Source organism: Taeniopygia guttata, chromosome 1 (assembly GCF_048771995.1).
Source record: "Taeniopygia guttata chromosome 1, bTaeGut7.mat, whole genome shotgun sequence".
In the NCBI taxonomy this organism is placed as follows: Eukaryota; Metazoa; Chordata; class Aves; order Passeriformes; family Estrildidae; genus Taeniopygia; species Taeniopygia guttata.
Window position 1 is genome coordinate 14,233,230 of NC_133024.1, and position 12,975 is coordinate 14,246,204.

Sequence of the window (12,975 nt, forward strand, 5' to 3'; positions counted from 1 at the left end):
TTGAGGAAGTCTCTAAGTATAGTTCCTGGGGTGTTCTGAAATAAGACCTCCCTCCAAGGGAAAACAAGCTCAGTTCAGGATTAAGTTAACAGGATTGCCTCAAAAGGAGCACACAGCTGCCTATTGACCAGACTTTTAGGAGCTGTCAAAGTTTAGCCCACCTGGTCTCTAGGCTGGCTGTGATCACAAGGAAGAGCAAACAGTCATCTGACCAGCTGTTTGATCTACACAGAAACAACCGGTCTGGATAAAGGAGACAGTTCATTTTTATAAGAAACAATATATTTTATTTTTCTGACACCACAGCCCTGGCAAGTGGTTTTGTACCAAATTCAATGGAGGTTACACAGAACGTTTTACGCTGGGGAGGAAAAAAAAATAACCACAAAAAAAAATCCTGGATAACTTTTAGTGTCTGTTCCACTCCCACATTAATAAAATCACTTGGGGTTTCTAAGAAAAGGAGAATAGGAAACAGTGAGAGAGACTACTGTAGGATGTAACAGTGTCCAAGTCCAGCCCCTTCCTAAAAGTGGGACGAGTCCCCACGTGAGGAGAGGCTCTCCTAGATTTACTCCCCAAAATAACACAATGTATTGCAGCTGCCATAGGAGGAGACAGAAGGGGACGGAGAGAGAGAGAAGCCTATTTAATAAAGAGTGGGAGGGAGAGACAGAAGGTGCTGGACAGCACGCCATAATTTGAAAAATATGTCCTTAACTTATTATTTATTTCTTTTAAAAGATTCCCCTCACTGAACTTAAGTTCCTTTTTGTGCTTTTCATTAATACTCTGCTCTGAGGTCGTAGTTTGGTTTTTCTATACATTGGAGTTGAAGGAAAATAGTCCGAAGTTCTGAAGATGGATTCTCCACCTAAAGTAAACAGCCTAGAATCCCATTCTCCTCTCACCCCAAAGACTAAAGTCTCTGCTAAAATCCCTTTTACAATATAGTACAGTACACAAAAAACCCCAAAAATAACCAAGAGTCCTGGGAGAAGCCAGTCCGAAGGACGTAAACATACAGAGAATGGTGCAACTTGTGACAAATGGCAATTCTCAAAATACAGCTACAGATTCTCAAAGCAGGTGCCGTCACGGGATACCCAAGTCCACAAAAATAATTTTTAAAAAATAAATCTTAAAAAAAAAAACAACCTGTTAAAATGAATATTTTTTTTTTTCAGGTAATTCCATACATTCGAGATTTCCCAAAGCATCCTCTGGTCTCTTTTCACCTATTGCATGGCCAAACTGTACTCCTGAAGCTCCCAAAAAAGCCGTCAGGACTTGGAATCTCATCTTGACAAGGATCAGAACATCCAGTCTTACGGTAGCAGCTTAAAACATCATGTTCCCTGGGTTTCCAGGGCCTTGGCTAAATCCTCCCATGCCAACATCAGCAGCCATACCTCGGGGCCTCATCTGGGGGGGAATCATGATGTTTTGTTGGGGTCCCATCATGCCCTGCATTGACATCATCATGCCGGGTGACCCCACAGGGCCCGGGTGGCTGTACAGCCCGGCGGGCGCTCGGTCCTTGCCCGGGATCATGCCCACGGCGGCCACGGGGTTGCTCATGAGCGCGGGCTGGCCGGGCATGGCGGGCTGTGCTGGTGACATCATGCGGTGGTGCGGCCCCATCATGCCCTGCTGCAGGAAGGCCGGCGGCCTCATCGGGTTGTGACCGGGCATGGACGGAGCCGTGCCAAGAGGGATATCCGGAGTTCCCACTGGCCCGGGGCCCCCCATGCCGGGCAATGTTAGTCCCATCCTCGGGGTCTGCTCTCCTATCATCCCCTGCATGTGGGAGAAGCCAGGCCCGGGACCCTGCGGCTGCTTGCGGCCTGGCACCTCCCCACGAGGGAAATACTGTAGTGTCTGGCTGGGCTTCTCCGATGGGATAATCCTGGACAGGTCAAACTCAGGTATTCCCGTGGCTCCAGGACGGATCACCTCCTGCAGCTCTGGATCAGTGAAAACCGAAGGCATGTTGTTTCCAAGAACAGTGAAGGAGTCTGGACCTCCAGGGCCTCCAGTCTTGCAAAGTGCTGGATCTGTCGAACTTTGGGGCAGGTTGGTAGGACGCCCCAGAGGTCCTTCCCCGTGGAAGCCCATTCCCGCTGGGAAGTTGCCTTGTCCACCGCTGGGCCCGTTGTGTGGAAATGGCACCTGCTGTGGAGGGGACTGTACGGGAGGGAACCCCTGCGGGAAGCCCAGGCGTCCTTGAGGTACCATTGGAGACTCCTGGGAACCATGCCCCATCATTGGGTTGTGTGACATCAGGCCGGGTCCCACGGGGACCCCGTGAGGAGGTATATTGGGTCCCATAGCATTTGGAGAGGGCATCTGGTTGTTATGGGAAAGAGGCTGGGTCATTCCCATTGGGCTAAGGGTTGGCATTGGACCCACTGGGTTTGGACCTGAAATTCGAGGATTCTGAGAATTAATGCCCATTCCTAGGGAAGAAACAAGGAATCGCATTTAGACAACAACCAGTAACAATCAATAAAACTGTCAGAGAGCTTTCTGCAAGGTTACCAAGTTCACACACACAAAAAAAAACCTGTGCTAGTAAAAAAACCATCAGCAGTGGCTTTGAAAAATGTTATGTTAACCAGGAATTTGATGTCACTCGAACAGCCACTGCCCAAAGCTTGTCACTGCCCTATCAAGCAGTGACTAAAGCCTGCTCCGTAAGTAGGATTTCAATCCAAACCATACTTTTACTACCTCCCTGGCAGTCTGGATGACACAGGCAGTAGCAAACATGTCTATGACAGATTATCAGCATATGGGCACTTGTCCACTGGGAAGCGACCAGAACTCCTTTCAAACCTCAGCAGTGATAAATCAGGTAACCCTCATAAGACTAAGAGGCAGTGATCAATGAGGTTAATGAGTTACCATCATGAACTTATTCAATTAGCCAGCTTTCCCCAAATATATTCAGCCATTACTGTGTGAAACACACTGCAAAGCTACAGGTAAACACATCAAGAATTCATTACCAATTGCCATTCTGTTGAAACATCAGCTCATCCCCTTTTTCAACTATTAATTCAATAGGATGGAGGTGCTAAAGCCTACTCACATATTTTTGATAATTCAGTGCCAAAAAGACCCAAACAAACCCCCCCAAAAACAGTGAAGCTTCTATGGTACTGCCTTAAGACACGAGAGGCAAAGCTTCCTCTAGATAACACACTGTAAGTCTGACCCTTAATGAGCAGCCTTCATTCACACATGAACCCATGAGTAGCCTTCATTCGATCTCTCCATACACAAGTGCTTTCCATGTTACACACCTTCTGAAGAACACACACTTTCTGGACAGAAAAAAACAGTTGCAAGGAGAAGTTCCATCTCTACATTTCAGAGAACAGCAACGTCTTCCTCAAAAAAAACCCCATGGCTACACATTCAAGTTTTTTCCCATCTCACTGTCTTCATTTCACGGGATTTCCATAAAATCACCCTGATACCTTGTGCTTATGTTCCTTTGATTTGCTTACCTGGTACGCTGTTCATAGGTGGCAGGTTTGGGGAGCGTGCTGGAGGGGAGTCGTCATCCGAGCTGGCCACAGTTTTGATGGCATCATGATAGAGCGGTGTAGAGCTGGGCATGGCAAATTTGGACATCCTGGACATCATAATGGACAGGGGATTCTGGGAGAGGGTTGGCTCTGGAGGCATTGTGTAAGGACTGCTAGAGGGAAGATTTCCAGGGAGAGTCGCAGGAGCAGACTGGCTGACTGTGGAAGGAGGTGGACCGCCTTAGGAAAAGAAAAAGAGAAATAATTTAATTTTTTCCTCCTTCTTACTGTTTTCCCTACATCAAACTCTTTTCCCCTAGAAATCTCAAGAACTAGAAATGGTTTTCTATTGCAAGACTTTACATGACTAATGCAGTCAATGACCATGAAAAGTAACCAGAAAAATAAACCTATTGGTCAAGTTGATTAATATCTGTTATCCTACTGCATAACACTTCTAACTAGAACTATCTTGAATCTCCACAAATCCACATGAAGAATTACCAGTTTGGTCTGAAAATCTTACTATTCAATGTCCATACACTGAAGACAGACTTAGGTAACAGAGCTAGCCATAAAAATCAAAATCTAAAATCAAAAAAGACACAGGCAGCACAAGGAAACCTGTAGCAGATATTATGCTGAGACATGCAAGCACATTTCTGACAAGCTTCATCAGGAGCTACAAGTAAAACTCCGTTTATGTTGCATTTCTTGTTTCATATAGAGATATTAGCTGCTTATTCCAGGAAAAGAAACATTCTCTGCACCTATTAGCTTAATGTCATCCTTTGCTCTCACAAAATCAGAAGTAACTTAACTGCACTTCCAATCTTCTTTGTTCTTAACTGATGAATTTTATGCCACCCAGACCAATCTGCAGATGCTAAACTGAAGCTCTACTCTCACTGAAAATTCACTGCACGTTCCTCAGCCCCTCCCAACCAAAAGAGGAAATGAGAATAGGGAATATAAAAAAACTGCAGTGCTGAAAGATCCATGCTTTGGAAGAGCTGAATGTCAAAGCATTCATTAAGCACTAAGTAAGGCACAGACTGAAGCACTTGGGTGCCCTCCCGAGCCGCCGACCCCACAGGCACATCCCGGTTCTGGTCCCCGCTGTTACCCACGGCAGCACTAGAGGGCAACGTGGGCAAAGGGCTCCACTTTCCCAGCCAGGAGAATTTCCCGGGCGGGAAGGCTGCCCAGAGCTGTGGAAGCCTGGACTGAAGGGCAGGTGAGCTTCGAGAAGCTGAGAGCAGAAGTGAGCCAGCAGCGGGACCCCGAGGTCCCAGGCACAGCACGGCTCAGCACGCAACTAAATGTTATGTACAGTGGTGATTAGATCGCTCCAAAATGCTTAAAGCCTGAACAACAACTTCCTGTCTGCAACGTAAACCTAGAAAGGACCAAGCATTCCTGACCTGTGCCTAGATACACAGCTGGTCAACTGCTCAGCATGTCTTTGTAGGAACCTTTTATATCCAAGCACTCTAATAACATCAACAGATCTTTTCCATTGAGCTACAATGACTATGAGCCATGGAAGAACAGCACAAGACTCTTCCAAGGAGAGACCTCTCCCATCAATGCTCCACACCTTTTCACATCTCTTAACCCCATCCTTTTGCTTTTACATCCTCAGAGAGACCAGCCCTCAGCTCAACACGTGAGAGGCAGGGTGTAAACCCACAAATACAACAGGAGGCGGAGAAGCCCTCACCCTCCACTTGCACAGCCACCCACCAGACCCTTGGCACAGCCCCACTCAAATAGGCAAAGGGACATCCAGCTCTTGTCCTGCTGCAGGAACCTCCTCCCTCACTTTGCTGTGCATCTTGGATGACCCAACACGAACCAAAGTACCAGGATCTGGGTAGCAGAGGCAGCACTCACCTGACTCCACATTCCCCAGCATGGCTGGAGAAGACATGGTTAGAGACGCCTTGTGGTTCGGGGGAATCCCAGGGCTCTGCAAAGGAGGCTTTGGAGATGAAGTCCATCCAGGAGAAGGTGCAGGGAGAGACGGAGACTTGAGGTGGACAGGAGAAGCAGCAGCAGACCCCAAGACAGGGGGGGATTTAATGGAGGCAGCAGCAGCTGCGGCAGTGGGGCCCGCGAGCATTCCTGCCAGCTGGGAGGGCGTCTGAGGGGACTTGAGGTTCCCCGAGGGAGACCCCATCATGGGAGACTGGACCTGGCGCATGGTGGGGGACTTCAGGGGGTTGATTCCTGGCGAATGCACCTGACCGGCTGCAGAGATATCCAAGGGCTTGCGGCCGAGGCTGCGCTGCGCAGGGGGAGCAGTGTTGAGGCTATTCGGGTTACTGGTGGGATTGAGAGGTAGTGGCGGCATGTGGCTGAGCCGGTTGTTAGTCCTTTGGTCAGGCCCAATCTGTTCTCTGAGATTCCGGAGACCGACTCCTGGGCCCTGAGACATGGGAAGGAAAGGCCTGGGACCCATGCCATACTCCTGCTGCGGGTGCTCCCCAAACGGCAACGGCACCATTTTCTGCTGAGAGGAGAGCATCTCTGAGACACCGGGGCGCAGCTTCATCATCTCTTCCGGCCCGACTCCTGCCTCCCTCAGCTTCTGAGGGACCAGGGGTGGGTTGGAGCCCATGCTGACATTCATGCCCATGTCCCCCTTCATGCTGCCAGGGCCCATCCCAAACTCCAGCTCCCTGCTAGAAGCCATTTGTGGGGGTATTCCTTTTGGGAAGTCCCCCCTAGAGGGGCTCATCGGTCCTTCTACCGGCATGCGAGGGAAGATGGGGTTGTTCCCAGGCTCCATGTGTCTCTGGGAGGGCATCATTCTGTTGATCTCCATGCCGGGCCTGATGCCTTCCATGTTCAGACCAGGAGGGAGGCCCATCTGCTTCTCAGCCAGCTGCTGCTGATAGAGCTCTTCAGGCAGGCCCTGTGGATTTGGGAACCGCTCCCCTCGGCCAGGGCCACTGAAGACACCCTGACCAGGAGGGAAATTTCGCCCATCTGGGATTTTTGGCACATCATCTGGCCAATTAACTCCTGAAAGCCCAGGCCGTGAGGCGGGATTCGGGACATTGGGGCCTTCCATGTCAGGGTTCATCATTCCTGCAAAACCAGGCAGGCGCATCTGGCTTCCAGGCACGTTGGGATGAGGGGCCATGCCCCTGGGGGGCAGCGAGTGTGACATGTTCATGCCTTCAGGGAAGGGCTCTGGACCCCCAGGTCCCCAGCCCTCACCAGGGGTCATCTGGTAGGGAGGGGGAGGACCTCGTACCACCCCACGAGGCCCGTGCTGGTGGACCATCATGTCCTGCAGGGAACACTGCTGCACAACCACCTGCTCTTGCTTCCTTCTCTTCTCCTCGTAAAACTCCTGCTGCAGCTTGAGCCAGGCCACCTGCTCAGGAGTCATATGGTCCAGGTGGTCTGGGCCTATGGCTCCTGACTGGGAGTTCATTGGTGGTGGCCCCATTTCATCTGGGGAAAAAGGCATGTCCCTGTGTCCTTGAGGGCCAAACGGAGCCCCTCCATCTGTCCGAGACCCCGACCCTTTGCCTAAACTTTGGGATTGAGCCATCATAGCCTGTATCGGCCCTTCAGGTTTCTTTTGGGGACCATCTAGCACCCCAGCATTTGGGGGTGGCCCTCCACTTTGTCCTCCTGCAAACTCCTTCTCATCAGGGAAGAGCATACGCTGGATGTCTCTCAGGGTCTGCAACGAGCGCTCTCGGTGCTCCAGCTGCTCCTGTGACAGTCCATCGGGATTCTCACCCAAACTGGATGGGTCCCCACCAGACCCCTGCTGGGGAGGACCTTTGGGGTCTGCAGCAGAGCTATTGCTACCTTGGGAAACTGGGCTAACTGCTCGATTATTGGGTGTTGAACTCTGTCCAAATCCTTCTGTCTGCAACGGGGTAGAGTTGGCAGGGCTGCCCACAGACATCACTTTGCTTTCCACACTGGGACTGTCCTGATCTATGGGACATGGGGGGCCAGCGGGTTTGGCTACTGGCGCTGACACGGGTGGAGTCGGCTGCATTTTGGTGTTCTGGGGAGGGTTCTGGTCCTGGGCAGCAGGGGGCTGGGGCTGTGGCAGGGGCTTGGGTTCAGTCCGAAGTGCAGTGATCTGAGGATTCTGCAAGAGAAAGCCACACTCAGTCACTTGCTCTTCTTACAGCCATGTCACATAAGCAGCAGTGCAAACAAAACACCCAATCTCAATCCCACCAGCCCAAAATGTGCAGTTAGGATAGCCTTCATGCAGCAATTACACAGGTGCCTCTTGGCAATGCAAAAACCTACTTTGCTCAAGGCATTACTGCAGGGACCCCTTTTGTCTGTGCTAGCTCCACATTACCTACAAGTTGGAAATACACTACCCAAATATTGCAAGACTCTAACTTTTCTTTGGACAACCCAAAACATTTATTATTCTTATTATTATTATTCAGACAGTCTGAATGACAACTGTCATCCTAAAATTTATTTCAGAGTGTAAATAATCATCCATCTCTCTGAACCACACAGAGGCACATTTACCATTTCCCCTTCTCACCCCCATGCAGGTATTCCCTACCAAGGGTACAGTGTTTCGTTCCGCCTTGCTGTTTGAGATGTTCTGGATATGAAAGGACACAATGGTTTCCACCTGTCCCTTCAGCACAGCTTCTGCAGCCCTGCAAAGACAGACAGGCAGATGCACATATCCAGTTGAAGCTAAGAATCAATTTTTCTTAACTGGCCTCCTTTCTATCTTTCAGCTGGCAAAAGAGAGAAAGACTCAGCCACACATATTTCACTCTAGATGAGCAGCAAAATAAAAATGCTTACATCCACAAACTCATCAGCAGTCAGGGTTCATGTCTCAGTTTAAGCCATCCTGGCTGCTATTCACTGCATGGATTGCAAAACAATATCCACCAGCATTTGCAAAAAAAAAAAAAAATACCCACACCTCAGAGAAGTAAACTATTATTTCCCAGAGCAAAAAAGTAGGGACATGGTCCACTCCAACCTCTTCAGCATCCCCAAAACAAGCAATGACTTTTTGCTACTTGATGCAGAAAGTGCCTTTAATAATCTCTTAAAAGATGGGCACAAATGTAATTCCTGCTCCCAGAAGACATTCAAGCAGCTACCTACTTACTTGTTGGCCATCTCAGTAGAAAAGACGTAAACCACTTTGGATGGAGTTTTCTGCCCACTTGCTGGCTCCAAAGTGGCAGTCAGACCATGGGAAGGTGTGGAAGACCTTGGGGCTGAAGCATTTGAAGGAGTCATGGAGTGTGGTGTGTGCTGAGACTCCTGGGACTTCACATGATCAGCAGAATTGCAGTCTGGAAAGGGACAAAGGGGTAAAGAAGGGAATCACTACCTTGGGATCTCTTTGGAAATCAATTCTGGAAACTGATCAGAGCTTTTTTTCCTTTGAAATTTCCGGCTTCTTCCTCAAGCACCACTAAAGGCAATTCCTCTATTACATCATACATCTTTCCTCTAAAGCCTTGGTGTCCTTCAAGTAACACTGGGGGAAAGCTCCTCTTGTGTCCTTTTCCAAGGAAAGTGGCAGTTCTCACAACTGGTCTCTTTGAATTCTCTAATGACCACATAAAAAAGCAGGAAAACGACGCTTTTATGTAGGAAAAAATATGTCTGCCTCAAGAAAACATTCCTGCAAAACTTTACTTTTTCTTCTGCTCAGCCACCTTAGCTAGGTGACCTCACAAATGGACAATAAAGATGGACAATTGAACATGTGGTCTGGTTTTGCATTGCCTCACAGAGGCAATGTTGGAGCAAGGAAGAGAACACATAAATCCCAACTAACTCTCTGGCTTGTGTTACCAGTCAGGGTGCTACGGGGGTTATGTATCTGTGTTGACAAAACAGACCCGAATATTGTTAAAACCCCAGTTACAACGGAACAGTTCCTGAAAGGCCAAAGGCCAGCAGGAGACCAACAGGTTGCATTTGTAATTTTAAATCCTCTGGGGGAGTTTAAAAGTTACAAAGGAGCTTTCCCACCAGAGTCAGGTCTGGGCTCTAACCGAGTGTGAACAAGACATTTACCAATGCCAGCTATGACAACCTCTCCTCTTCACCTGCTTTCAAAACCTTTAGACTTCATTGGCTGGAACTTGCAGAACTCCAGACAAACAAATGTTTCACTAATACGTGCAGAGCAATTCTCCATCTCACAGAGGATTCAGACTGATTGTCTGTACTTGCACATGAACCCTAGCAAACATACCTTTGATTTCCGGGTCATCATTAGGAGTCCCAGCTTCCCTCTGTTCAAAGGAGTCTGCCGAAATGCTCCTCTCTCTCTTCCCCTTCCCCTTGGCACCATTTCCAGCCCCATTCTTCAGCCCCATACTCCCACCCGGGCCCGGGAGCACTTTGGGGGTGTGACCTCCACTTTTGGGATCACAGGGAGAGGGCTGGGATTGGCTGGTGGAGCCCCCTTGTTTGCCCTGGTTGGAAAATTTGGAATCCAGCTGAGGGTTGCCAGACGGGGACATCACTGTAGGGGGACGGACCATCACCTCCTGCTTTGATTTGGGGCTACTGGGGAGAGAGAAAAAAAAAGACAGAAAAGGAAAAAGTGACAAATCACACCATTGATTCATTCAGCCCTGTAGGAACAGATTAGAGTGAAGCAGAAACAACCACTGTCACCTTTACAAGCTAAGACAATTGCTGACAAATAAAAAATGCCTGCAAGCTTAGAGTCATGCAGGTGCTTTTTTGAACATGCCCTGAAAGGGTTATTATCCAAGATGGGATCTCATTGCTCAAGAAGGCACCAGGGCAAACCACAGACCTGCCAGATCCCAGAAACTACTGTCACATGAGGACCCACCTCTGGAGCCTCTGTCAATAAAGACAACGGTTTCTATGTGCACAGAGAAGCACCTCACACCAAGACTAGCTCAGAGTAAACAAACAAGGCACAGTAAAGTTCCCCTCACCATTCTCCTGGACCCCAACTACGCTGCAGCTCTGATCAGAGCAGACCCCCCCACACACACACACCCCCTCCCTGGCACCTCCCTATCCAGTTCTACAGGGAGCACAAGGAAAACCCAGCATTACTGCAGCATTTGTCATCCACTGGGGCGAGCTGCCAGAGAAACACAAACCTCTGACCGTGAAAACAATTAAACCAGCTACAACCTGCCCCTGAATAAGGAAAGAGAAGGATACCATCTCCAAGAACACTCCTGCAAAATGGGGCAGATGACTCCTCCTCAATTTGCCAAATGAGACTCAGAGTCTTTCATTCTTCTTCCATGCAGCAAACAGCATCCTGAAAGTATTTTGCTCCTCTGGGTTCTACGAATATTAGGCACCCCTTCCCTCCTCGCCCTCCACTTACTCCATTGCTATCAGATCTTCTGCACTGTGTTTTACCATCCTATCACTTCCAACAGGCAGTGCTTGCTAGCATCCTCACTGTGGGACTCACACAAACAAACTGTTTGTTCTTTTGGACAGACATCAGACTCAGAAGCATTCCCTCTGAAATACTGTTAAGCTCCAGATGACCTCTAGGAGTAAATAATCAAACTCAAGAATGCTGTCAATCAGAACATCCTAAGTCCCTGGACACTGCCTTGCTTTCATATTTTTCCCTTTCCAAATTAGTGGAGAAGAAATGCTGACCTGCTGCATTGGCAGGTGACTGACACAGAGGATCTCAGTGCTCAGCTGATCAGTTCTCCAGACTGCTCAAGCCAATAATATGGAGAAAGCATTTTGTGTGAAAGTACAGAGAGACCTTCTGCTGCCCAACTACCCCTCGGGAAATAGATAATTAGAAGAGGAGGAAGGGAAAAAAAACCAAGATAGAAACAGCAGGTTTACTCTCCTACAGCCTATCCAGGCACCTTGTGGAAGGGAGGAGAGCACAAAGAACAGAGAATCCACACCTCATGGGTCTACAGCTTTCAGCTCATCCTGAGCCTTGCAAACATGGCGCCAGCACTGTGCAGCTCCTGCTCAGCCTCAGCAGGCCTGATGGGAGCACAGAGGGACTAGGAGGCCACATGGCCACCGTCCTTGGGCTAATCCAGCAGCAGAGCAGGGATGGCAATGTGCACCAACCCACAGCAGCTGACTGCAGGCTCTTCTCCTTACCTCTGTGTGTTGCCTGATGGGGAGTTCCTCACTTTGGGGTTACTGGAATGCATTGACAGAAATCCTGAGCTCACAGTCTCACACACACGCAGATGGGCTCTCGTCAAGTTCCTCTGGGGAGCGTGCCGCCAGAGGCAGCGTCGAAGCACTTTCTGCCACCCGCGTCTCTCAGTGCTGGCTGCCTGCTTGCCTTTTTTCTCTTTGCTCCTCGCTGCTTTTGCACTGGGCACTTCCCTCCTGCAGCTCCAGCATTCTCTAGATGCGTGCCTCCTGCTGCCCAGGGGAAGTCTCGCATCTCCAGGGCACACTGCAAGCCACCCCACAAGGAGAGAACAGAAAACCAATGAGGAACTTCCCAAGCAGATGTGTCTGGTGTGAAGCAATGCATGGCAATTCTTCCCCCATTCCCAAGAAGACAGAGAAGAAGAAGAGCTTTCAGACAGATGTGAATTTCAGACCTCAGGCAGCCCTGGCTGGCCATTCAGTTTACAGGCAGTGAGGCCATCTTCCCTTTGTCCAAAGCAAATAATTCTGAAGTCAACAAAACAGAGAAGCACCTTGTATCTTAACACTTAGATTCTGCAGCCCTGCTCAACTTAAAGACACCTCACAGAGTCAGTAGCCAAAGCCAAAAGTACAAATCCCCAACATGACTTAGCTATCCAAAATTCCTCTGTGAATAGCCGTAATCTAATTCTTAAGAAAACAAACTCTGCTTAAATCTTTTGTGTCTTTGGTCCAATATACCTAGATCAATGATGTGTGCTAAGGGTTACACAAAGGGAGAAAAATAAAATAAAATGCCTTCCTGACCACCTGTAGGTTACTGCTCTGTGTGATCACTCTGAAAACATGAGGGGTTAGTCCCTCATCATATCTATTAGAAATGTCAAAAAAGCACTGGAGTAGTACCCATCTAAATTTGCTCAGCAACACACTACACATTATTGAGGCTTAAAAAAAAAAGGCACAAGGAAAGCAGCTGCTTTTTCAGCTTCTTTCTAAGAAACAATATGCATGACGCAGGCAATAAGGCACATAAAGCTGTTTCTGGAGGTGGAAACTATTGAACATTACTGTTTACGTGCTTTGGGCTAAATTACTTTGGAACAAATTTCTGTCTTGTTTATGTTTCAACAAAATCTCTCCTGTTCATCTCACCTACTCAGATGCAAATCCACTTAATTTAGAATCTAACCAAGATTTATTGTTAATGTATTAAGCATTGCTAGCTAAATATTATTCAAATGTAAATATTCCCGATATTCCTTTTCATCACCAAAGAAGTCGTTTCTTCCTATATATACAC

The 12,975-nt window shown here is 48.5% G+C and overlaps 1 protein-coding gene across 9 annotated transcripts in view; it reads right to left on the reverse strand.

Moving 5' to 3' along the window:
• Positions 1–264: 264 nt before the first annotated feature.
• Positions 265–12,975, reverse strand: part of BCL9 (BCL9 transcription coactivator) — a 57,928-nt gene continuing 45,217 nt past the window's right edge. For 7 of the 9 annotated variants that reach the window (XM_030263342.4, XM_030263331.4, XM_072923681.1 and 4 more), the window contains 7 exons: positions 11,667–11,973; positions 9,778–10,094; positions 8,674–8,863; positions 8,104–8,203; positions 5,433–7,662; positions 3,516–3,776; positions 265–2,459 (listed from right to left, as the gene is read on the reverse strand). In XM_030263342.4, the coding sequence (XP_030119202.4) occupies positions 1,342–2,459; positions 3,516–3,776; positions 5,433–7,662; positions 8,104–8,203; positions 8,674–8,863; positions 9,778–10,094; positions 11,667–11,719 (4,269 nt within the window). In that variant the 5' untranslated portion in view covers positions 11,720–11,973 and the 3' untranslated portion in view covers positions 265–1,341. The remainder of the gene's footprint in view (positions 2,460–3,515; positions 3,777–5,432; positions 7,663–8,103; positions 8,204–8,673; positions 8,864–9,777; positions 10,095–11,666; positions 11,974–12,975) is intronic. The other 2 variants (XM_072923696.1, XM_030263358.4) reach the window with 2 other exon arrangements.